Here is a 25,990-nt window from a genome sequence, read left to right as displayed (position 1 = left end):
AAACAATTAGATTATGAACTCGAGAGTTCTGTCGCGTGATAGTATCAACTATCATGCACAGAAATCGAGAGCGAATAATCTAATTGTTTTAGTATAAATCTACCAGTCATTCAAAACTTTATCTGAATCCTCTACACAGACACTTGAAAGCGCCAAGAAGCGGCCGTCATTTTGCTAACAAGGGCACACTACTATGCTGCTAACTATCTATCACAGAATAGATGGTGAGTAGAGTAGGCAATCAGAGAACGCCATTCGTGATAGAACACTAGTACATTAATACTAATGCTGAACAGACTCATGGTAACACGGAATCTATTTGTTTTTCAGATAATAACAGTGTAGTGAGGCTAAACCAAACACAAAATTAGTCTTGAAATGACTGATTACTGAGACTGCTCAAGTATTTTTTCTGAGTCATTTTCTATAAAAAGAAACGGCTTTTTCTTTCAACTTCCTCCTTCTCCTACCTGTTTAATACCTCGGCAAGACTTCTTTGTACATTATATTTCGCCCAGTCTCGTAAAATATTATCTAAATTCTCAAAAGAGAGAAAAACTGTGTAATGATGGCGTCAATCATGCGTCTGTCCTCTAATGGGTCATAGGCGACAACCAATCAAAATGCGAGAATAATTTGGGTTACTATATAATTGAATTTGTATCACTTGGTTAATATATTTCATGCACATTAATTGAGTGTCTCTAGAGGATTTGGAATGGGAAGGTGGTCGCATTCTTCACATATGCTATTCACGGAGACCCATGCTGTTCCCTTATTGGAAAAATAGTGTTTAGCAGCTGTTTCCAGTGTTTCAAATTTTCTGTTGTATTTTGATACCTTCCGTTGGGTACGTACCTTTTCAAATAACGCACAAATAACAAGAAACCAGTTGCCAAGAAATGTCTTATCGGGCATCACCCATGCAGCGCTGGCGCTGGTCTTGGCCCTTATAAACGGGACATTTTCCATTCGATATCAGACTGCTTTTCTTGGTGCCATATTATGATTAACCAACAGAGTACTTTTTCAGTGTTTACATAACCTCATCTGAACACTAGAGGGGTTGGGTGAATTCGAGACAATTATGCAAACCCGAGGCAAAGTCGAGGGTTTGCATAACATTCAAAAATTCTTCCAACCTTCCGGATGTTTAGATGAAGCGATATAAACACGGAAAAAGACCTCGATTGCATTTATAAAATATTTCCCGGGAAACACAGAGGGCGTGATGTCACAACCATGTTTACATACTCTCATCTAAACACACCTATCGACCAACGAGAGTACGCGCACACCACATGCATAAGAGCGTACACTTTAAGATCGCCATGTAATCTATTAGAGAATTTCTACAGAAAGGTTATTCAACCCACCCCGAGAGAATTCTTTGTTTAGTTTGAAATGCCAAGCGATTTTGAAGATTATTCTGTTTCGCATTGGACGCGGAATGTTCTAAACTACCTTTTCCATAGCATTTGTTAAGGGAAGGACGGAGATGATATTTTTAAGAACAAATTTGCTGTTAATTACGCTGTGTTAGAAGAATGCTTGACAGCCCTCAATGCACTACAAAAATGAAAACAAAAAGCAAAGATGAATTGATCACCGATGCAAATAATAACTAGAAACATCTTTTCTCAATTTAAGTTGAACTTTAAATTTTGGGTGATTTCTATTATTCCCCCGCGTTGTATGGAAGCCACGAAAATTAAATCTAGAACAAACAGCTAAATATTCGAAAAGAACCGCTATCAGCTACGAAAAAACCGACCAAAACACGACCTTTATCACTCTTGGAAATTCATGACGGAAATAAACACAGCCTAGTACACAGCAAACAGCCGCAGGATATAATTAAAGGTTCATCAAATATGTGCGTTGTCAGAATGCAAATTGGTAAAACGTTTTCTTTTTACGTTACTGATCATAAACTTCAGCTGAAGGCTAACTTATAAAGATCTACTCAGTAAAAAAAAAGCTGAATTCAATATTTATGATGAGCTGACACCTAGGGTTTCATTATGTTATGCATCGTGGTCATTGAAATAGACAAGTGACTGGCAAAGTCGTCAGCTTGAAAGCAAGAAACAGTTACAAATTTTAATTTATACTGATACACACCGATATACTTTGAAACGGAGTGCACAATTCTTGTTACAAAGACTACCCGGCAAAGATCGGAGATGTATAGACTTACCAGTTTGAGTACTTTAAAGTTCAGAGGTACATGTATCTCTGTATAACACCCATCGATAGCAATGTGAATAAGAGAACGTCGACGGCCTCATAGCTTGTACAAGGACGAAATTCAGATTAACGATGAACGCCAAAACTAACCACAAAAGAGCACGATTTATGTTAAAATGACACAGATAGTAACAACGGAGTGTGTAATATTTTGGCAACTTAACTACTAGTGATGTAACCGTACGAAGCTATGTCCGTTGAACTTTGATATTCAGTTAAAGTATCGTCTATGGTTGCAATTGTAGTATACAGCTGTTTCGACAAAGGTTGTCCCACGAAAGTGTAAAAGCGTACGCGACAATGCCGATTGGTATTGTGGGTAATAAGAGCTTGGAGTGGCTTGATTGAGGCTCAAGGTGATTCAGCAACAAGGAAGAAGAAAGCATGAATACACGTGTTTGTACTGTTCCCTTCTATCACGCTGAAACACCTTGAGCTTCAATCAAGCAACCGTGAACCACCATTAACCATAATACCTACCGACATTGTCGCGTAAGCTTTTCCTCGTTTGTAAGACAACCTTTCTCGAAACAGCTGTAAACGAACATACTAAAGAACACACACAAGTTATTAATACTTACAGAGCACGTTTACAGCAACTGAGTCCGTCAATTGCTCAGCGAGAGTAACACCGTCACTTACAGTCAACACGTAGACATAATCATCATTTCTCGTGACCTCCTTTATCACCAGAGTTGCTGGAAGATTCGCTTCGTAGTCAGAGTTTAAAACATTAAATTTGGCACCGATTAGCGTTGCAATTTGGGTCCTTTGTGATCCATCGGATCTCTCTCTGTTGATGAGGATCACAAAACTTGAACTAGAAGTGAAATTCCACACCAGGTGAACTTGAGTGCTGTTGACTCCTTCCACCACAACAGTAGGATCGGCAGGCTTTCTGATGAAATTGAATGATTCTGAAATAACACAAGAGAATTTAGGTACTTTTTTTGTCTAAAATCAATTGTTACTTCATACATAACACAATTTGTCGAACGCATTCGCCTTATAATCAAATAGAGCGATTGGAAAGACGAAACAGTAACACAATTTTCGAGCTCACAGGTCGTCAAAACTTACCAGACATCCGCAATGCTCCAAAAACTGCAAATGTTGCTAAGATCCATCGACAAACAGAGGCGTGAAAATGATTCATTTTCTACCGAGAAAATAACTTATATACAGCTAAGCGTGGTCTTTTAGTGTATGCAGTCTGCAAAACGAAGAAACAGACGACGGATGCCGACGGTGAACAACCGGATAACGGTATGGATGATGAAGGAATGCAAGAAATTATCAAGATATTCAAATAAATTAAAAAGGGCCGATCCGTACTAGCGACAAGTCTGTTTTGATAAGGCGCAATGATTGACAGCATTTGTCAATCAAGTCACATCGCTAGTGCGGACGTAATTTCGCAACGCGACAAAATTTTGCTGCAGCGAGCAAACTTCAAACGTTCCGTCGGCCTGCCTCTGGGGCACGCCAATATGCGACGAAGCAAGTTAAAATAACAACTTTTGTTTTGACTAGAACTGAATGTCAAATAATTCATTAAAGTGCAATATAAAATAAGAGATAATATTATGGTGTCGCGCGTGAAGTAGCACACAACTGCGCACGGAAATTTTTCCTTCCACTTTGGAGGCGATTGTGACCCTTCCAGAAGCGGTTTTGAAGACCCAAATCAACGCCCGATGCAGCCATGTTATCATCCTTATTCATTAACTCCATCCCAAGTCCAGTATGGGCCCAATAGCATAGATTTTTGGGGGAGTTCGCAGAGTTCGTCGATGTCTGGCAGCGGTAGCGCTACTCCAACTACTCCGCTATTTCAAACCAAGATTCCTGAGGTCGAGGAAGAGCCCAGTTGTATGGATGCTGTCTTCATCTTCACCGTCGTCTTCTCCGTCGATCACAATCTTCGTTTTCTTTAATCGGCAGGGCCCTGTTCTGGAGTCGGTTCATCTGATCCACACAACAAAAAAGTATTGCTATTTGAAGCTGAAGTGTGTTGTGCCATGAAAAAATATTTAGGAGCAAAACAGCCAAAATAATCGATAGGAGTTGCGGAAATTCGAAGTTGTCCATGATCAGAGCATTCGCATTTAATTTCGTCACCGTCGTCACGCTATCAGGTTCACATTTCACCTTGAAAACACAAATGTCATTCAAAAACGTATGTGTCTGCGATGCAAATGCGGGTCAAAAATTGTCGCGATATTGTCGCGATCATATTACGTGGAGCAACATTCTCGCGACAACAAACAAAATTGTCACTAGTGCGGATCGGCCCACAGAATAAATAAGCACTTAAAATTGTAGATTTTTAAAAGGTTATTAAAATTTCACAAAGCCGTCGGGCTTATTTATTCTCATTTATTTCAAAATGCACGAAAACAATCTTGTGACTACTACTACTACCATTACTACTACCACTACCACTACCACTACCACTGCCACTGCCACTGCCACTGCCACTGCCGCCGCCGCCGCCACCGCCACTGCCACCGCCACCACCACCACCACCACCACCACTGCCACTGCCACTGCTACTGCCACGACCACGACCACGACCACCACTGCCACTGCCACTGCCACTACCACGAACACGAACACGAACACGACCACCACCGCCACCACTACCAATACCACTACCACTACCATGACCACCACTACCACTACCACTACCACGACCACTACCGCAACCACTACAACGACCACTACCACCGCCACTACCACTGCCACTGCCGCTGCTTCTGCTGCTGTCACAGCTGCTGCTGCTGCTGCTGCTACTGCCCCTGCTGCTTCTAATGCTACTTCTGCTGCTGCTACTGCTGCTGCTACTGCTGCTGCTACTGCTACTGCTGCTGCTGCTGCTACTGCCGCTGCTACTGCTACTGCTACTGCTACTGCTGCTGCTACTGCTGCTGCTACTACTACTGCTGCTGCTGCTGCTACTGCCGCTGCTACTGCTACTGCTACTGCTGCTGCTGCTGCTACTGCTGCTGCTGCTGCTACTGCCGCTGCTACTGCTACTGTTACTGCTACTGCTGCTGCTACTGCTGCTGCTACTGCTGCTGCTACTGCTGCTGCTACTGCTACTGCTGCTGCTGCTGCTACTGCCGCTGCTACTGCTACTGCTACTGCTACTGCTGCTGCTACTGCTGCTGCTACTACTACTACTGCTACTACTACTACTGTTGCTGCTGCTACTACTTGTACTGCTGCTACTGCTGCTACTACTACTGCTCCTGCTACTACTACTACTGCTGCTACTACTACTGCTCCTGCTACTACTACTACTGCTGCTGCTACTACTACTGCTGCTACCACTAGTGCTGCTGCTACTATTTCTACTTTGCTGCTGCTACTACTACTGCTGCTGCTACTACTACTGCTGCTGCTGCTACTGCTACTGCTGCTGCTACTATTACTATTACTACTACTATTACTGCTACTGCTACTACTACTACTGCTGCTGCTACTATTACTAATGCTGCTCTTACTACTACTAATGCTACTGCTACTACTGCTCCTACTACTAGAGACTTCAAGCAATTCACTACGGCTGGCGCTGCTACGGCTATCGTGGTTAAGGATGTCTGGGGAGAGTACGTCGGCGTATCCCGCCAAAATTCAATTTTAAATAACGCGAAATACAGATGTAGGAAGAAAGTATGAGCTAAGTTGTTGAGAATTTCAATGTAGGAAAAGGAATTACTAGTAAGTTAAGTTATCGATAATTCAAATGCAGGATAAGGAAGGTTCAGAAGGAAGGAGCTCTCGTTCATTTCGTCATAAGCTTACATTACGCTAAAAGTAAAAGTACTTGTAAAAAAGTGAATTATCCTAAATAAAAAAAGGGATTATATTTTGTTATATCAAACATTCAACTTACTTGTTATGCAGTCTGAATGTTTTTGTTTTCAAGAGATTTTGCCTTTGCTAGCGCTTGCAAGGAGAATATAAAATCGTTCATGTTCGTAACAAAGCTTAGCAGCCTGGCTTTTCCAAGAAAAAACGGCCAAAGACCTGGGAGTTTTCCCACGTATGAACAGAAAACAAAATTCGTCTCGAGTTTATGTCTGGGCGAAACCATTCTCGTTCTGGGCGAATTCTGAATAATATCTGAGTCTCGGTCTGGGCGAATCGAGTTTATGTCTGGGCGAAACCATTCTCGTTCTGGGCGAAGCGCCTCATAGGCGAAACTCGTTATGGGCGAAACCCGCGGTTACCAAGACCCAAGGTACATGCTTATTGCAATGAATTAGTTTAGACTTTGTATTGTATAACTCCAAAAAATACTTTAAGCACTAAAAAGACATCAACTGACCATCTTGTTTTGTCATGTAAAGCGAGTTTGACCCCATTTTAATTTTAGCCTTCAGACAATTTAATCATTGCATAAAACATGATTTATCAAGCTGAATTTTAACTTTTCAGCAAAAAAGCAACAATTAGTCAAAATACCCAATGTCAGGCACAGACAGTTAAGCAACGTCATTTTAACATAATTTCCCCGAGTAAGCAAGTATTAATTTTATGTCTTGTTTGTTAATGAGCTGTCACTAACTTTTTGTGGGACATTTTTGAAACACAATATTCATGTCCTTATAGCATGACGTAAACACTGACACAAAGTTAATGCCTCTACCAGATTCAGATGATCACAAATGACAAGTTCTTTGAGTCAATCCCTCATGCTCTCACTTAGCCTTCAATTATGAAGTGCCATTGTACTAGCTTATTTAGCATCAAAATTTATGCAATCATTTTAAGTAGAGAATGTCACATTAAAAATTCTTTTCTTTTTTTTTTTTCTCAGGGCGTTTGGACGCTTGGTATTAATTCCCTTTTTGGAAGGAAGAAGAAGTCTGTATGGACTTGATGCCCAGCAAAGGGCTGAAATTAACAGCAAGGAGGTTTTCAATCGGGCATCAAGTGCAATAGGGATGATTGTTGGTCTCAGCCAGCAACTGGACCGCATCCTAAAGACAAGGACTCAAGGAATCGCTTCAATCCTAGCCCAATCCCTTCCTGAATTAGATGACTGGTGTCTAAAAAATTATGGACTTTTAATCAGCATTGCTGAAAAGGTAAGTGTTTCAGTTATTCGTTTGGTTTATTGATTAAGTGCAGGGCTTACTATGGTTGTAGTGTATGAGGGTGTGTGTGTCTTCTTAAGAGAACTGTCCAAGTATATATACATATATACTTTAATTGAAATTGATTACCGGTAACTGTCATGACATCAATTCTCAGTTGTCATGTTCAGTTATTATAACTGACTCAATCAGGGCTCTTGGGGTCATTAACAAATCACTAACAATTATTGCCATAAATAATAGTCTCAAAAAAAAAGAAATCAAAACTATTTTGATTGGCTAAATAAAATTAAGGGACATAGTTACCAGCCCTTGTTGTCACTTAGCAAATTATAAGTTAATTAAAAATCAGGAATTACAATACAAAAGAACAGACAAAATAAAATGCTGTTAATAATATGTTTTTAAGGTCATTGAAATGGCAGAAATAGAGGGACTTGTTCCAGAACTGGCAACCACCTTCTTTAAAAAGAAGGTCTATTCAAGTGTGATGGAGTACCAAGTAGATTTTACAAACTTGGAACTAGGTGCACCAGAATCTGGCAGGGAACCTGCTCTTATTGCCAATCTCCTCCTGAAGTGTATCATGGAATACAAAATACCAATTCAACAGGTGGGTAGATCATTCATTAGCTTTCCATTTAAACATTACATCCACACACATTTATCTTGCTATACGGTACAATTCAGATTTAATAACTTTCCCCAAGCCAGTATATTTTGACTAAATCTATATTGTCATGATTATATTTTGCATCCTATTGTGGAGCTTGTTTTGTATTTTTTGTCCCTACACAAGAGTATGCTCACAGACTTAGTGATGTTCATTAAATGACTGTTTATCTTCTAGAATTTTGTGCTTCATATTGTTATGTTTGGAGAGTTCATGCATGCACCAATGAAAATTCTAAAACAGCCATTCTGAAACATTGTTAAAAAGCAAATTCACTTCCCACAAAAGGCACCCCATATATACCGTAATTCTACAGGGGGGAAGGAACTAAAAGAGACAATAAAGCTAAAAGAAATGTCACTTACACCCTGACCATGTGGCCCTAATTAATCAATAACTCGATAAACTTTATTTAACATGCCTAATGCACAACTGCATTAATTTAATTGTTGTATTTCTCTTCTTTCATGTTTTTGTGATGATGCTGACTTGCATAAATCCAGCTGTGTCATTCTGGATGAAGGCTAACACTGAACGGGGCATGTACAGTGGGGTGGCTGTGGCCTTAAAATGGCTGCTTCCACTAATAAAGCAATTTGGTGGGACACACCCTCCGGAGGACAGGATGCGTCAAGAAATACGCACCCTGTCTATTGGAGATACCAGTGACAAGAAGCAGTATTTCAATAAGTTCACGAATGACACCACCATCACAAGAGCTGCAGGAGGTGTTGAAGTAACCGCAAGAAGTTGTGTGCTGATCAAATATGAAGGATTTCAACCAGAAAGCAGGAGGGCTTTCAGACAAGGTATGAATCACATTAAATCAACATTGCTCAGCTAATTCATCCAACCATGCACAATCATTGTGTAAAAGTATATTTGCTGATGTTGTTACAAATTATGAGTCTTGTCATGTAGCACAATCCTCTCCTAGCATAAAGATACACCCTATAACAATACAATGACAGGTTGAAACAATCTACAACCTCTTAACCTCCTAAACCATGTGATCAGCATCAAATTTCTTGCTTTCTCTTGATATTTTAACGACCTCTCCCGACTACTGTTATAATGAAATAGAATAATGTATTTGGACAAGAAATAAGAAATCGTATTTTATTTTTTTATTTCTATTTTATTTTATTTTGTCACGCAAACAAAAATTAGAATTATAATACAATGATGATTAATAAATAGCCTTAATCCAATATACAAGATTACAAGGAAAATGTAAAACTACAATATAATATATTAAAGGATAGAAAATAAAATGGCAAGGGAACCTAATAAAAAAGCCACGGGGCTTGTAAGCTTAGGTTGAAGCTCACAGGGAACACCAGATGACTGATTTAGGTAATTAACGACAAGCCTTATTTTACGACAGAGTTAATAGTTATCAATAATATATGCTTTAAGTTTTTTTCTTAAAAGATGCCAGTGATGAAGAGCCCAAAATTTCAGGTGAAAGAGAATTGAAAAATGTAGGACCTTGGTAGAATATGAAGAATTGATATTTGCTGGTTTAAAATGCTTAACTTGTTTCAGGCTGCTGTAAAAAAGGACAGTGTTCTTTTGGATCTGTATAAAGAGAATCATCTGCATGTCAATAATAAAAAATATATTAGACATTTTATTTCAGCATTTGGTATTGCAGTAGCACCAGCATTGACAGCCTCGGAGGCAGAACAAGCCCAAGCACAAGCCCTAGCTAATCCTGTGCCAGCACTGGTTTACTCTGCAGGTGGTGAGCAAACTGGTACTAGTTCTGCATCAGCTAATCCTGACCCAACACGCCGTGAGCCAACTGGTAATAGAGCTGCATCAGCTAATCCTGACCCAACACGCCGTGAGCCAACTGGTGCTATTGCTGCATCAGGTAACGCTGACTCAACATGCTGTGAGCAAACTGGTACTAATGCTACATCAGCTAATCCTGGCCCAACATGCTGTGAGCCAACTGGCACTATTGCTGCATCAGCAAATCCTGACCCAACACCCCGTGAGCCAACTGGTACTAGTGTTGCATCAGCTATTCGTGAGCCAACATGCAATGAGCTAACTGGTACTAAAGCTGCATCAGCTAATCCTGACGCAACAAGCCATGAGCCAACTGGTACTAGTGCCACATCAGTTATTCGTGAGCCAAGATGCCATGAGCCAGCTGGTACTAGTACTGCATCAGCTAATCCTGACCCAACACACCGTGAGCCAACTGGTACTAGTGCTGCATCAGTTATTCGTGAGCCAACACACCATGAGCCAACTGGTACTAGTGTTGCATCAGCTATTCATGAGCCAATACACCATGAGCAAACTGGTACTAGTGCTGCATCAGCTATTTGTGAGCCACCACGCCATGAGCAAACTGGTACTTGTGTTGCGTCAGCTATTCCTGAGCCAACACGCTGTGACCAAATTGGTACTAGTGCTGCATCAGCTAATCCTGACCCAACACGCCGGGAGCCAACTGGTACTTGTGCTGCATCAGTTATTCATGAGCCAACTGGTACTGGTGCTTTTGTGTTGCCAGTTTGTTTGGATGATAGTGGAATCAGTTTAGAAGGTGACTAAATTATATTATTTTTCTAGCTGTGCAAACAGTAATTTTAGCTTAAATATTGGAACACTTACAACTACAATTAAAGGCAATTGATTTGTCATCAAGTACTTATTACAATAATTATGATAAGTACTTCATGACAAATTAAACTTTAATTTTTAAACCTATTATTATTAAACTTTTTAGTGGAATCTGATGCCATAGCTGATGATGACCTTTTTTCAACTGTACGTGGAACAAAAAGGGGCTCAATAAATGACCTTGTAAACCCTAAAAAGAGGAAAACAGCTTCGGGTATTAACTATCAGATAAGTTAGTCATTCTGTTCAAAGTCCATTATTTTGAGTTCAATTAAACTACATGTACAGTTGATTATTACCACCAGTAGGAGGACACCCTTGAAATGTGAAAAGACTTGCAGTAGATGAAAATGCACTGTTTACAAGTGGTTGCAGGGACCACAAGTCATGACAAAGTGAACATCTCTTTGTGGACATCCAACTGCATAACAGTTATGTAAAATGTACTACACTGTTATACTAATTAGACAGTTACTCAAAGCTGACAGTGAAAATATGAAAAGGAAATTTTTTTTTTTCACCATAGTTAGTTTCTAATCAAGCAATCCTTTTACTGCCAATTTTTTTTAACCACAAAGACTTCATTTATAAACTTTGTCTCTTCTTTTACAGAGAAGCAATCAACAGAATACAAGTACTGCATTTGCAAAAAGGTGTGTTGCTTGGAGGATAATAATAAATACAATGGAACTCCAATTATTCAAATCATTAGACAAAGTGTCAAGTTCAAGTTAATGTTTGGCAAAAGAGAAGCAAAAGAATTGTAACTGCTATATATTGATAGTTTTTGACATGTTCTGTTATTACTTTTCCAACAGCAGAGATCAAAAAACGAAGAAGATGGAATGGTAATTTGTGAAAATAAATCAAAGAAAAAAGAGAACAAGGTAACAAACCTAAATGTATATGACTATTTCATTTTTCCTTGAATTAAGATTATTTTTTAAAAAATTATCATTAAATCACATAAATCTATAAGTAATCAGTACTTTTCATCAACATCTATAAAATAGACCATTACATGGGGCTTGAGAAAACAAATTTTATCTTCTCATGCTGATAGCACTTCTTTCTATAGAACATTTTCATAAGCATGACCAGCAGCCATATTGGTTTACTAAAACAAAAGACAATTTGTGCATAAAAAATAGAGTTTAATTCCCGCAGGAATGACTTGGCACACCAATATGGCCGCCGTTTCTTTGTTTTGGAACACCAAAATGGCTGCCGTGACGTCATATAAAAACTCTATACCATTAAACTAGTAATAGTTATCACTAAATCTGCCCCCGCTTTCTTTCATTTCTGCTGACTGAAAACAATAATATTGAACATTCTTGTATGAGCTAAAAATTTTATTTTTTTTGGAAACTTTATCACTCATATTGTTCCAGTAACCTGAATATGATGCAAACAATCAACTAAGTTAACTAAACCAACACATTCTGTTTAACTCATTCTATCACATGATGTTCTTTACATAATACTCTCACGAAGCATGTATAGCAGAGCAGTTTACCATATCTCGTCAGAGAGGACACAAAAAGTACATTCTGGAAAAAAAAGGTTGCATTGCCTTCATGGAAACTAATATTTCTTTTACAAAAATTTCACTCAGTAGAACTTTATAGGGAAAAAAAGGTTAAAAATCTATAGCTAAACAAAAAAATTAACTCAAACTACTCTGCTGTTCCAATTTGATGTCTTGATATACGAACAAACGTATCTCGAAAGCAGAACGGAAATCGCTTTTTTTTCCGAGACGTAAACAGAAGTATCACGTTACAGTCACCATATATACAAATTAGAGTCAAGCTTTCTGACCTCAACGAAAACGCTGCAAAACAATGTGCATTTACATTTGGATCCCTGCAAAGTCACCCAACCGTCACATGAGCTCGACGCCACGTAGGATTACTCAATACAAATAAGCGATCTGAATAAGCGAGATGCGAGGTAAAACTGGTGATCGGAAGGGTATTTAACACTGACCTCGAGTTTCTAGTATACTTTAGAATTCCTTACGATACCTTCTGAGTTGTTTTTCTCCCAAAATCCATCTTCAGGATCTTTGAAATCGTTTTCAATTTGTCCTAGATGAGAATCTCGGCCATTTCGAAGCGAATTCATTTGATCGCGCTAAAATCGTAATGCAGGCCATATTGCTGCATATTGTTATTGGAGAGTATTTTTTTAACCTTGAAATGCTGCTCGAAGATGGCGAAATGCGAACTCGTGGTTGGGACCCGGGGGTTGGGAGACCTTGAAATGCTGATAGGAGTTGGCGAAACGCGAACTCCGGAATAGTGGCTAAATACAAGAATGGCTCCGACCTGTTATTGGATGATAAAAATAGTAATTAGATAATAAGTTAACACTTGATTCGAAGTGACACTTTTCACTTCACATGATCTCTCGAACGTTTCGTATTTAATTTTAGCTCTATAAGCCGCTCATGTTGCTCTCTTGTTCTGTTCATTGCCACCAAAATCGCGATAATCGTTGATATGTGCATAACGAATCTAATAAGCGATTAAGGCAGGAAAATTCATCTACTTACATCGCGGGAAATGAATTGTTTGCGTGGATAAGGCGACCGAATTGTCTCGATTCGTTTCAACCACAACTTGTTGCACCCGTTCCGCACGTTGTAACGCACTAACTAATGGAATTGTTAGATGTTGTATCACAGTAAACTAATGCATTGTAAATGAACAACATTCAAGACAATAACTTTTCTAGAGTGGGAGGGCGGGTAATGGGCAACAGATATTTTATTTTTCAATATGGCGTCCCTTTTCGTCCTTTTGGTTTCAGTTTAATCGTTAGTTAGTTTAGTTAGTTGGTTAGTCAGGTAGTTATAGGTTAGTTAGTTTGTTAACTTAGTAAACAATATGTGTTTTGGAAGCGGCAAGAGAAAAGGGAAATCAGCTTTTAAAGTGATCGATGTCTCGAATAAGAGAAGCACATCAGTTGTCAACTTGCCTTCGTGTTGGTCAACTCCAACAAGTTCAAATGATGCGGAAGAACCTAGCGAGATGGCGGAAGATGACTCAGCTGCTTGCGTGTCATGGAGCGGAGATGACGAATCTGATGGAGAAACTTTGTCCACGCCATATCAAAAACGAAGAGAATGGTTGTGCAGAAACTGGGAGGTGTTAAGGGTGCCCCTACTTCAGTCATCTCTCAGCAGGATGGAAGGTTTCATCCCGTCTAAATGTGTTGAAGGTGACTGTGATAGGGACGCTCAAACTAGGTGCCAGGATTGTAGCTTTGGTGCATACTATTGCACGGAGTGCTGCAATGAATTGCACAGAATGAAACATCAGTTTCATTCCCCAGAAGTGCTTAAGGTGAGTGTTTCTTGTGGCGTTTTTAGTTTTAAAAAAATTGCTTATAATGTTGTGAATGAACTTGTATAACTACTTATATATTCTTGACTTCTGGGACATGCAAAAATTATTGACAAATTAAACTAATGCTTAATTTTCCTAGTGCAAGTTAAGCCATGCAGGACACTGCAGTCACTCATTAAACAGTACAATGCACAAATATATTCCTTGATAAGTTAATAAAGATGGTGAATTTTAAGCTCGGTAATGAAATGTGAAGGTGAATTAATCAACATGACATGAGTGTGGGACAAAGAAAAATTCTGAGTCCCCGACAGGAATCGAACCCAGCTTAAAATTCACCATCTTTATTAACTTATCACTGCTCATGATGAATTCGATAGCGTTGATCCTAGCAGTATGCACGATACCTATCATATATGAACTCAGTTAAATGACCTTGCTCTCCATGAGTTCTCGTAGCTCAGTGGATAGAGTGCCCGCCTGGTGTTCGGGAGGTCATGGGTTTGATTCCTGTCGGGGACTCAGAATTTTTCTTTGTCCCATGCTCGTGTCATGTTGATTAATTCACCTTCACAAATATATTCCTTCCTGTTTTTTGTTGTTATTTTATTAGCAGCGGGTTAATTGTTAATTAAAACCATTAACACATCTAAAGAGCTTTATAATTTGCTTCTATATTTTTGATTGGGTTATTATCAATTTCACTGGATCAAGATGTTTAAATTTCCTACAGCCATTAGTCTTTATTTTGATGTTGAGATACAGTCATTTTTGTTTATAATTTGTCATGACAACTAGAAAGAGAGAAAAAATATGCCAAATATGTTTATGCCTTGCAACTTGAAGATTCAGGCTCAGTAACATATAACAGGGGTGTAACGACCATATGAGCACATACGCATGTACAGTACTTGCCTTTAGGGAAATCTAAAATAACATTTTTGTTTATGCATTTATTGAAGAAAATCCTCCTTTAATTAAATTGGCTGGTTTAAAAGAGATCAAGTTTTTTTATCATACTGCTGCCATGATCAGCACTGCTGAACGTAAGAATTAGCTTGAAGAGTTTGAAAGTTGCAGCACTCCGAGTAAGGAAAGGCTGTCCTCTCTGGCAATTCTTTATATAAGAATAAGGATGACTTATTATTGACAATGTTCTTGCAGAATTTTGTAATGAATTGTACTTTGATTAGGTTCTTTTGTTTGTCAACAATAGGATGGATGCTGGTTGGCATATGAAGTCTCTGGCAAAGTGCTTCTGGATTACAGCCACTCTTGCTCATCCAGATATTCTAGATGTGTTACTGTGGTTGATATAACAAGTTATGTCATTTTTAAAAGTTTTCTTGTATGGCAACAGTTCCTTAGGTTATTTTTTTATTATAGAAAACATTGTAAAGAGATAATGAGAGGTTATTTGTTAAACCTTGGAATAAATTATTTTGTTGATTTCTTTCCTCTCCCGGTCCCCCACTTGAGGTTCTTCTTGGTTTATTCAACAGATGTCAAAATATAAAAATATAAATAGTTATCATCTGTCACATTATAAAGCCTTCTGAAATTACCTTTTGGCGTGTTAATTATTCAGTTGAGCATGCTGAACACAGCTTGTAAATTTCTCATTTGTTATTTGATCTCTCAAGTTTATTGCTTAAAGGACAATGTTTTTTAGATTTTTATCTGAACATAATTAATAAACACCACTTGGCTTTGAATTGAATTTTCTACAGTCATCAGTATCACGATCCTTCAGAATGTGTCATTTTTCTGTCAGTGGTATTATTTTCCTATAGATGTGATTTGTGGTTGTACCTGATCACTTTAATTTATTTATTAATTAATGAAATGTTGTGCTTATTAGTGTTGGAGTTAAAAGAAAATATTACTGGCATCATTTTCGACATATGAAGTCTCTGGTAGACTGCTTTTGGATTACAGCCACTCTTGTTCATCCAGATATTATAGATGTTTTACTGTGTATACAGTAGATGTAATAGTTTGTGGCTATTTTAAAATAGGTCAAAGTCAAATAGAACTAGCTAAGCTGTTTTGCTTTTAAACATTTCTGTCCTGTTTTCTGTACATTTAGGTTGCCATCATGAAATTTCTCTCATTTGCTGTGCATGCCAGACTGTTGCAGAAAGTCTGTTGTTGCATGGCTTGTGGCCTGCAACACCTGTCGAGCCCACCTTGGCTTTCACTATCATAAATGGAGTTAATGCACTTGGCACTAGCCCTGATGATGGAATGCCAAGTGTCTCTGTACAACTTCTGCAGAGCACTGGAATTTTTCAAAAACCCTCTTTTACAGGTACAATGTTGTATGTTATGTTTTCCTGCTGTTATTATATGTTATGACTGCTATAATTGGAATTAACTGATATATTCCCTTTAAATTAATGGCTACTTTTTTTGTTTCACATTAGAAAAGGACAGTGTACGAGCAGTTACTTGATAGCTTTGAAGAATTCAGGCAGGTGTAAATCATATCAATTTATTGTTTTTCTAATTTCTTACTTTACAATTCATTTGCTTGTGTCGTTGTTGTTAAAAATACTTTATTCTTTTTCAATTTGATATCCTGGCTGAGGCATTTTGTTACTTGAGGTGGAGCAATTTGTCCGAAGTTTAAAAATTTAATACTAACTGTTTAACTTTCAGGTATTCTAATGTTAAACCTGGCTCTTGGTACAATTGGGAAGAGGAAAATTGTACAGCTAGAGCCCCATACTGTCCAGCATCCAGCTTGTCCTAAGGTATTCAACTCTCTCAAAATAGAGTAAACAACAGTTATTGAATATAATATTATTAATAATATTTTATACCAGTTGATTTATTATATTTTGAACTTTTAGCATTGAAATTCTTCAACAGCTGATCAGCATCCATGATTTCATGACAATTGGTACATTGTAATTTATGAAAATCACAAAGTAGACTGTTTGTGAACAGTGTATTTGGTTTAATTCTCAGGAAAATGGAATGTTGTTTGTCTCTGTTGATGCTTGTTTTGGTCTGCCAAGAAAGAAGACATCTGGTGCTAGCCATCGAAGTCCTTTAAGCAACAACATGTTCTTTTACAACCAAGAGCATGTTGATAACTTTATGGCCAGTTATCCTTCTTCAAAGAATGATCCAAAGAAGGTTTATCTTCCAATACATACTTACATGTATCAACAACTATTAACTGTAATTATTTTTGTAAACCAGCGGACAAAAAAATTCCTCTCGACCATTGATTTTCCTTTTCATTATAATTCTAGAGGAACAAAGTTGTCCATGTATATCCTAAAGTATACAGCCAAGATCTTTATCCATAGTTATTAAGTTACAAATAATATAATAATATTATTTTTACTGTACAGTTTGTGAATATGTATTTTTATTCCAGATGTTTATTGGTAATCCTTTTTCTTTTTCACTGTCAGGATTGCAGTGATTTTCAGGCAGGCTCTGCAATCCAGTCAAAAAGTAAATTTGATACACTGAATGAGACAGCTGTTTGCGGTTTGTGTTGTAAGCATGGCTTCCCCATGAAGTTTCTAAATTTAAAGGGTGTTGAAAGGTGAGATGCTCATCACCAACTGTTGCTACAGTACGAATATGGTCTATTGGATTGGGTTTTAAAATCGTTGCTTTTGGTGGCAGTTGGAGGTTGATCAGAGACACTGGAGCAAGATTGGGAACCAACAACTTCCACTGTGTAAATGATCAAGATATCAGCATTAAATTCCACAATATGTTGTACATCTGTTGTTTCTTACTTTGCAGAAACAGAAGTTTGTAGACCTTGTAGTTAATATACAGATGGCCTGTCCCCAGTTTCATGTATATGGCCGTGGTGCTACATGTCAGGTTAGGAAGGGCATAAAAGTAATGTAGATTATCTAAATATTTTTGAATGTTAAACTTGTATACATTCATCCCTGATAACTGACTGAGAATTTTGAGTAGAATATTGTATTTGTGTCAAATTCAATTTAATAATGATTGTAATCTACATTTTTTTGTACCTATACATGTAGCTGCTGTATAGTCCACGTAGATTGGAAGGATGGGGTTTGGTTGATTGAGAAATGTTGGAGAGGCTTTGGTCATACCTTGGGCTATTTAGAAAGATGACCAAGGAGATGTCATCAAGTCATAGGGAGGATGTATTGTCTGATGCTTTATTCTACCTTGCAAAAAAGCTTAAATCCAGAATAGGTAGGACAACATAAACTGTGGTGCATATTAAAGTATTTAACTTTACCAAGTATCCACATGTTTTTCAAACTAAACTCGAAAATGATTTAATGGTGTCTGAGAAGCACTTGAAAGTATCATCATGCATCTATCCATCTATCCTTCTATAATTATAGTTACTGCAATGCATTTTGACTTGGAGAAAGCAATGAATATTTCTTTCCAGCATCTTCGCACTGTAGGTGATTTCAAATACTGATCTGCCTTTCTATCTTTGCTTGTAACACCTGCAGTCTCACTTCTAATAAATCAGAGCAAGAGAGTTTGTGACCTTTCTAACTCTGCCAAAATGGAATTGGGTGAACTTCAGAAAAAGTCACCTAGTAAGTTTGTTTTCTTTCTTTTTCTTTTTCTTTTTTTTATGTACTTTGGTTGGGCCAGGTTACCTGGCTGGGTGTGTAAAGGACAAATAAGGAATTGTTAATGGTACAACTCTTGACAACTTCCAGCTTGTATCTTTGAGACATTCAGTTGAATGCATTTTATTTTTAATGATCATTTGTGAGCATTATCACCTTTTCTTTGATTAAATTTACTTGTACAGGTGTATTATTGAATGGTTAGCAGGGAATATAACTATAATAAATCAGAGACATTGTATTGTTTATTGTCTAGTTCCATTGACAAAGCAAATGATTTTACAATGGAAGGGAAATGAAGCAGATATTCTTAAGAAGTCAAAGGCAGATAACGGTATGTTTTTCTATAACCATTTTTCCTACATAATTTTTATAGCTTATTTTGCAACATAGAGTACACACTTAAGTGTACCTGAATATAGATTTTTTTTTCCTAGTCAATCACTTGTCTTGTTGGTTCGATAGACCTCAATAAGGCCCTATGTTATTATGCAGTGTATGTCGTGGAAAATGGCTTTATGTAGCACTAGATTGTCTTGTTTCTTTACAGTTGACTTGGGACCTCATGCATGGGTATTATCCTATTTTTCCCTTTTACAGCAATACTATTTGACACGGTAAGAGAACATTATATTTGTTTATTTTCATAAAGTTTTGTAAGGTCATGCAAGAAACAAACAAATGACCAAAATAATACAGAAGAACCTAGTTAGTTTACTTGGGAAACTTCCCTAGGTGTTAAAGAACAACTAAAGAACAAGGAAGATAGGGCAACCTTAGATGACTCCTAAAACGATATTGAATGTGCCGACGACCCCTACATTTTATGGTCCAAAACGGCTGGGTCAACGTTAGTCTTTATAATATTACTTATAAAAATAATAAGGAATACTTTTTAATAGTGATGGTTGCAGTGACAGTAAACGTAGCGAGGGTGACGGTGATAGTGATGGTGATAGTAATAGTTCTTTTGTTTTGTATTGTTTCTCACACACAGTGACAGTCTTGCGAGTGGTGCGGGTGGTTCGCAAACTCTGCACCTCATTGGACTTATGAACAGGTTAGTATAAACAAGAGGCGGTGTTTTCTTCAAATAGCAATTAAAAAACTCTTCTCTCTTTTCAATGTGTTCCAAGTACTGAGACCCTTTTTCCGTTCTTTTTTTTTTTTTAACTTTTTTTTTACAGTATCAATGAACGCCTCCTCAAGATGGAACACCAGAATAATATCCAAACACGTTGGTTGCCATCAGGTGCTCAGTGTCAGTCTAGTTTGATCACCACCGAAGCGGTTAAAACCAAGCAGACTCTGGATATGGTGCTTGTTTCTGGTAGAAGACGTCGGTTTCTCCTTTCCCTAAAGAAGAAATATACAGGTATATTTTGCTTGTTCAGGAGTATGGGGTAGCTATGATACATACGATTGGAACAGTTGGGAGAAGTACGTTCTTGAAAAAACACACATTTATTTCTCACCTCCAGCTGCAGTACCTCCAATCATTGGAACTATTTTGCACGCCATTATTGTCAGATATAAAGAATTCTACGTAATCTTGGACCTTTAAGTAAGACGTTTTCAATTTGATTATTTTTGGATGGGTTTTGCTGATTATTTTTTGACATTCCTTTTTCAGATGGACAGGCTCAAGCAAAACGGTTGGCGAAAAGTATCACCAGCGAAACCAGCAACTTAAAGAAACAACTTAAGAAATATAACTCCTCTGTTGAGATCCTTAACCAAAAGGGGCACTCTTCATTCAAACCTCTCACTTGGGAAGAAGCAAGTGACGTCAGCAGTAGTATCTACTCAATTAACTTCCCAGATGACGATCAGTTTCCTTTGGTTGTTAAACGAGCTGCTGTTGACGCCCACACCTTAGTTACACGGTGCGACGAGAAGACCCAGTATTTGAAAGAAGAAATGGCCAACGTAATTACCACTTTTTTTAACTAATGTCTACTGCTGGAAAGCCGCCTTTCTACATTGAGATCATACGAGCAATGTGAAACTTCTAACTTGTTAAAAGGTCTGTTCTCAGTTTGAAAAGGGATCTCAATTACGAGCGTGTACACCTGTCCACAGCATGTAATCTATTTAACCAGTTCTGTACCCCTTCTCGGCAAATTAGGAATTACATGGCTGATTTTGTTGACTCTGAAACAATTCATGAGGAGGTTGTTTTTGAAGATAATGTCAGCGATGATGACGAGAACGACTTTAGTGACGAAGATCTCGATAATGGGATGTATTAAACGTTACTGGTGAACAGTGATAATGAGGATGGCGGCATTGCCTATTGTATACAATTTTTTCTGTAATAAGCCGAGCCCAGACCCTATTCTAAGTCTTATTTATTATATAAGTACTGAAAAAAGATTCTAGCCAACTAGTCAAACGTAGTCACTGAGAAGTCCATTTTAGTATTTAAATATGTACTAGAAAATAAAAAGATGTAATGTCAATCGTGTCACGAGCGTCCGACAATTCGAAATCTGAGTCCTCAGCGGGAATCGAACCCGTGACCTCTCCAAACCGACGCTGAATTATTGGGAGATTCTCTAGAAAAAAACACTCGCCTCCTTTTTGACATACATACAAACAATAGCCTAAAATTTGACGCAAAAATATGCACGGAAGTTTGTCATTGGACGTGATCTTTTCCGAGAAGTAACAACAGGTCATATATTCCTTCATATTTTCACGACGTAACTGAGGCTATTGTTTTTATTACAATTCGAATATTTTTACACGAGGCTCGGTTCTACGCTTTTAAACGTTAAAATAAATCTGTCAACGTTGAAATATGGTTAGTCTGTTCAAAATGTTTGTTCAAATCAGTTAAAAAGATCTATCCTGCTGAAAACAGCGCCCGAACATTAATCGCAAATTTCGCGAACTGGGGAATTTCACCAGGGGAATACATACAATTATCATTATACGCATTTTTTTTTTCCTTCGTTTTCATTGGCCAAAAGCCCACCGCGTAACCTGCAAATGACTGCCCACAAACGACGGTCTGCGCATTTGTACTACCTTCTAAATCGCTTAACCCCCCTTTTCAGTCGTGTTTAACATAAAGTGAACTTGGGGTGTAGAGTAGAAGTCTATGTATGTACCTTATATCGCTTAGTAGTTTAAAATCACTAAATTAACCACGCTTTTCAGTCGTGTTTAAAATAAAGTAAACTTGGGTTGTATAGTAGAAGTCATCGTACGTACTTTATATCTCTTAGTAGTTGAAAATCACGAAATTAAGCCCGCTTTTCAGTCGTGTTTAAAATACAGTAAACTTGGGTTGTATAGTAGAAGTCATTGCAGGTACTTTATATCGCTTAGTAGTTGAATATCACGAAGTTAGCCCCGCTTTTCAGTCGTGTTTAAAATAAAGTAAACTTGAGGTGTATAGTAGAAATCCGTATGTGTACTTTATATCACTTAGTTGTTTAAAATCACGAAATTAACCTCGCTTTTCAGTAGTGGTTCAAATTCAGTAACATTGAGATTTACAGTAGAAATCTCCTATCGATTCATCCCCATTTGGCTATTACCTCTCAGCGTGACAATGGTAACAAAGGCCTGGCTTTAAACTTGTCATGAGAAAAGTGAGGTGGTGGTCTAATTTTTTAAGCATTTAACGAAACACCTTATAATTTGGGATATCTTTAGGAGCACGAATTTCGGCAACTTAAATATTTCCTGAGCTCATATATTGTCACGTGACCTGTCAGGGCTATTTATAGCTCAAATTACTTTTTAGCAAAATGGCACCACTTTTTACAGTATCTAGGAAACTGGCGTTAGCGTTATAGTGTTAAGACTATTATAAATTTTATTTGTGTCTGAGCTTGTTGAGATTTTTTAAAATAAAAGCAGAAAATAAGAATTGACTTTCATTGGAGGACTGGGCACTAGTATGAAAAGCCGTTTATTTTCGAAAATAATGAAAAATTTAACAAATTCCAGGCAACGATACTTTGTTCATAACCTTTTGAGCTATCCAGGGGCATTCAAGTTGAATGATTGGTGAAGTACACTAGCGCTTTCGCTCAAAGGTTTTTTTGGAAGATTTTGGCCGTCAGAACCTAATAGTCCGAAAAAAGTTCAGGTTGGTGTAGTCAAAGCCTTAGAAGATAGACCACCCCCCTAATTTGTGGGTGTAATAAAGTGAGAGCCTAGTAATGTTTTGAAATTTTAAATGTAAGGTTACGGAAAAAGTCAGCATGTTATGTTAGGGGGCTGGGCAGCAATATAATGCCATTTATTTTGGTCTCAAACAAAATTTCAATTCAACCAGGGCCAAAAAGCTTGGATTTAACCTTTTTGATTTATGTTGTAGTATTGAAGTCAACTAAAAGTTGATGTATTCTGGTTCCATTTTAATCAAACGTTCTGGCCTGAACTTCTCAAGTACGTGGCACATCAACAAAGTTTGTGATACGGTATTCCATAAACGCTGTGGCTCGTTACGCCGTAAACACGTTTGGTGCTTACTGGTTCACGCAGATTACGCCTTCTGATAAAAAAAACATAAGTTGACGTTAAACAGTATTCCGTCTGACAATCCAGTCGCCCTCGAATTCACGATCGCGATAGAATTAAAAGGGCTGGTTTTCGCAGAGGGCGGAAAACCGGTGAACCCTGAGAAAAACCTCAGAACAAGTATGCGAACCATGCAACAACAAATACAACCCACATATGAAACTGGTTCTGGAATTCAAACCCAGGCTACTTTGGCGGTTGTTGAGTGCTCGCACCACCTCGAATCCCCCACCGATAAAAGAACCATTCTGTATCTTTGTAGCTTTGACTCCATTATTTAATTCCTGAATTAATTTTTTGTTAAAACCAAACGGACTTTCAGCTAACATTCAAGCTTGTCTTTTCTTTTATTGGTATGCTCTTCCGCGCGCTCAGTTACCAGCAGCTTGGAACTCGGCTTGATCGAACTGTTTTGACTATCGTTTAGAGGTGTCACATTTTCATTTAGTACCGCAGCTTCGCTTTCTTTGAAACAAGATGTTGATGAAAATGTACTAAAGGGGCATCGTAAGTTCAAACACAAAGTACGGTCTCATCACCTCGTTAAGCAATCATATAAGAAATATATAAAAAAGGTAATCACTGTTTAGAAAAAGATGTTCTATGTAAAATCTGCCCGAAGTTAGTAAGCGCCACCATTACAAGCCCTTACCGTGACAAGTCGGGTGTATTTTCTTAAAAAAAAAAAAATCTTTCGAATCAAATATAGAGTGCTTATCAAATGCCAAAAGACTTAACCGTGACAATCAAAACAAATGTCAATTTTCTTTAATAAACTGTTTACTAATTTACATCAAGTGAAATGTTGTCTCTTTTCCAAGCTACTTATTTATTACCAGTACACTCGAATTTCTGCTACTGATTTAATAACAGGTCTGACCTTGCATGATTCAGTCTTGAACCAAATACCTTAACATAGCATATGGCATAAACCCGTTTTCCATTTATAAACTGTCATCAAAAAGGCGCGTTCAGTACACGAGTACATGTGTTTATATGGTACTATAAATCTACTACGAATACAGCAGCACCCCAGTGACGGTGCCCATTTAAGCTTTAATTTCATGTTTAGATTTTTTTTCGATTTTATGCATTGTTCAATCGTTATAAATCGTAATCAGCTACAACTTTTTTTAGGTAGACAGGGTTACAGTAAATTAACAACATTTTTAAGACTGTTGTGTGCTAGGCAAATAGCACCGCTTAACGTAGCAAAGAAGTTGGTATATTGTGGCAAGAGATAATCTTTTGATTGTGGACAAATCATAAATGAAAATATCGTAACAAGCCATATTTATGATCCACATAATACATTATTTTGATTTTTCATGAGCTTTAACAATGATCCTCTTTGTCTTGCTTTTGTCTCTTTGTTTTAGAATAAAGTGTTAAAGGCCCTTCAAAATGTGGACGAAGGACATATTCTACCACTAGGTAGCCTTAGTCCTCCCCCTTAATTGCCTGTCACGGGAGACTAACGTACGCGGGCTGACATCTCTATCTGGATGTAGAGGATCCTTTAACACCTCTACCTCCTTACTAAAATGCCGCTTTTCTCCCCTCTTGCTTAGATACTGTTCGGGCCAGGCAACAAAACTGCCGCTCTCCACCTCGCCCGAGTGGGTTGGATATTCCGGCCACGGTCTGATGGAAGGTAGAATTTCAGAGACCATGAGAGGAACCCAACCTTGCAGAATGTCTCTGCCGTGGACGTTTTCTTGGGATGTTACCGTCGCCTCTCCCACCGCACAGCTCTCTTGGTCAAGCATGTGAACTAGATCACCTAAAATAAAAACATTTACGCAGGCCTGTTATTGTGCTATAGTACAACCCGTATTTTGGTTTCCGTTGTAACAAGAAAATACGTCCGCAAATATCGGAGTGCTCGTATTAGACGGATTAATTAGGAGAGAACGTATGGGTTAGCACCAGGAAAACTGTGTGTAATTAGCGTGTTTTGTTTTTCGTTCTAAGCAGATGTCATTAAGGTTGTTTTTGACTGTATATGACATTTTTTTGACAACAACAACAAAACGAAATACTTCCATTTATTCCAGAAGCGATTGAGCTGTCTTCTTTCCTCTTGGAGCCCCTAGCCTTGGTAATTGTTGCTTCTATCTTTGGCGTTTGAACTATTAAAAATTTAATAATTTGAACTGTTACAAACATTTTAGAGTGAATAACTGAGATGAATGCGCTCTCTTTCTAACCACGGCAAAACAAGCGAAGGTCAACTGCACTTCAGAAGGCATCTGTTGAACACACTGTACAAAAATTATAGAAGAGTTGCAAGATTGCTCATCGAAGACACTATAGGCCAGCTTGTACGCACCTGATTCACTGGAAGCGTCACTGCAAGCACCCGAACTGGTTTTCTTTCCCTTCGATGTGGTGGGAGTATTTTCATCCATTTGTGCTTTGGCTAAAACAATCCACATACAAATAAGTAATAAGAGCAATGTAGACAAATGTGTTCTTTATTGTACTTTTTTAAGGGAGTTTTCATATATAGGGTTAACATCTTAACTTCCTTTTCTAGAGGCATCTTCCTTTTTTCCCCTTATTTTTAGTTTTAAATTGTATTCATAGTTTGCTTCTCGAATATGTATGTAACTCTGAATTGACATAAACTACCCTGAGCGCTGCCACAAAAAATTCTCTCAGAGAAAAGTACAAATGTAAACAGATGATGATCATCGTCTTTAATTCAATACTATTCTTATTTGTTATTTACGGGTTGGTACATACTAGCCATGGTAAACAAATCATACTCACCGAGTTTGTTTACCATGGCAGAAACAACAAAGTTGGTTTAAG

General features: G+C 37.9%; 5 protein-coding genes across 9 annotated transcripts in view; 3 read left to right on the top strand and 2 right to left on the bottom strand.

The window, feature by feature from the left end:
* The window catches only part of LOC149109526 (uncharacterized), a 5,388-nt gene extending 2,578 nt beyond the window's left edge, over positions 1-2,810 (bottom strand). Inside the window, exon 1 of the mRNA XM_089294400.1 lies at positions 1-2,810. This exon is cut by the window's left edge and continues 1,134 nt beyond it. The gene's annotated coding sequence lies outside the window, so the exon portion shown is untranslated.
* LOC110055889 (uncharacterized) overlaps positions 1-4,396 on the bottom strand; it is a 28,454-nt gene extending 24,058 nt beyond the window's left edge. For 2 of the 4 annotated variants that reach the window (XM_089294301.1, XM_089294302.1), the window contains exons 1-2: positions 3,331-4,389; positions 2,832-3,167 (exon numbers count right to left, since the gene is read on the bottom strand). In XM_089294301.1, coding sequence (XP_089150427.1) covers positions 2,832-3,167; positions 3,331-3,406 — 412 coding nt within the window. In that variant the 5' untranslated portion in view covers positions 3,407-4,389. Of the gene's footprint in view, positions 1-2,831; positions 3,168-3,330 lie in introns of all 4 variants that reach the window. The other 2 variants (XM_089294304.1, XM_089294303.1) reach the window with 2 other exon arrangements.
* A 2,071-nt stretch (positions 4,397-6,467) lies between these two features.
* LOC110044340 (uncharacterized) lies at positions 6,468-12,010 on the top strand. Its single transcript, XM_089293729.1, has 7 exons — positions 6,468-6,499; positions 7,079-7,349; positions 7,845-7,971; positions 8,535-8,840; positions 9,689-10,597; positions 11,287-11,327; positions 11,493-12,010. The coding sequence occupies exons 1-7, from the start codon at positions 6,468-6,470 to the stop codon at positions 11,601-11,603; spliced, it is 1,797 nt and encodes a 598-aa protein (XP_089149855.1). The 3' UTR covers positions 11,604-12,010.
* Positions 12,011-13,427: 1,417 nt separating this feature from the next.
* Positions 13,428-17,885, top strand: LOC149109525 (uncharacterized). 2 transcript variants are annotated; one of them, XM_089294389.1, is made up of 6 exons: positions 13,428-14,027; positions 15,247-15,352; positions 16,120-16,341; positions 16,457-16,507; positions 16,692-16,786; positions 17,459-17,586. In XM_089294389.1, exons 1-4 carry the CDS (start codon positions 13,569-13,571, stop codon positions 16,483-16,485), a joined length of 816 nt encoding a protein of 271 aa, XP_089150515.1. In that variant the 5' UTR covers positions 13,428-13,568; the 3' UTR covers positions 16,486-16,507; positions 16,692-16,786; positions 17,459-17,586. The 2 variants fall into 2 exon arrangements, with proteins under 2 accessions (XP_089150515.1, XP_089150516.1); XM_089294390.1 differs by lacking the exons at positions 13,428-14,027; positions 15,247-15,352; positions 16,120-16,341 and adding exons at positions 17,004-17,174; positions 17,802-17,885 and having other exon boundaries at positions 16,487-16,507; positions 17,459-17,595.
* Positions 17,612-21,436, top strand: LOC110048175 (uncharacterized). Its single transcript, XM_089294368.1, has 8 exons — positions 17,612-17,885; positions 18,056-18,236; positions 18,509-18,598; positions 18,891-18,968; positions 19,185-19,251; positions 19,632-19,694; positions 19,822-20,009; positions 20,268-21,436. The coding sequence occupies exons 2-8, from the start codon at positions 18,107-18,109 to the stop codon at positions 20,585-20,587; spliced, it is 936 nt and encodes a 311-aa protein (XP_089150494.1). The 5' UTR covers positions 17,612-17,885; positions 18,056-18,106; the 3' UTR covers positions 20,588-21,436.
* The last annotated feature ends 4,554 nt before the right edge of the window (positions 21,437-25,990 follow it).

The sequence above is a fragment of the Orbicella faveolata genome, unplaced genomic scaffold (assembly GCF_042242905.1).
Source record: "Orbicella faveolata isolate gen_17 unplaced genomic scaffold, um_ofav_v1 contig_25, whole genome shotgun sequence".
NCBI lineage: Eukaryota > Metazoa > Cnidaria > Anthozoa > Scleractinia > Merulinidae > Orbicella > Orbicella faveolata.
Note: the sequence above shows the minus strand (reverse complement) of the source record. Positions and strands in the feature narration are given on the sequence as shown.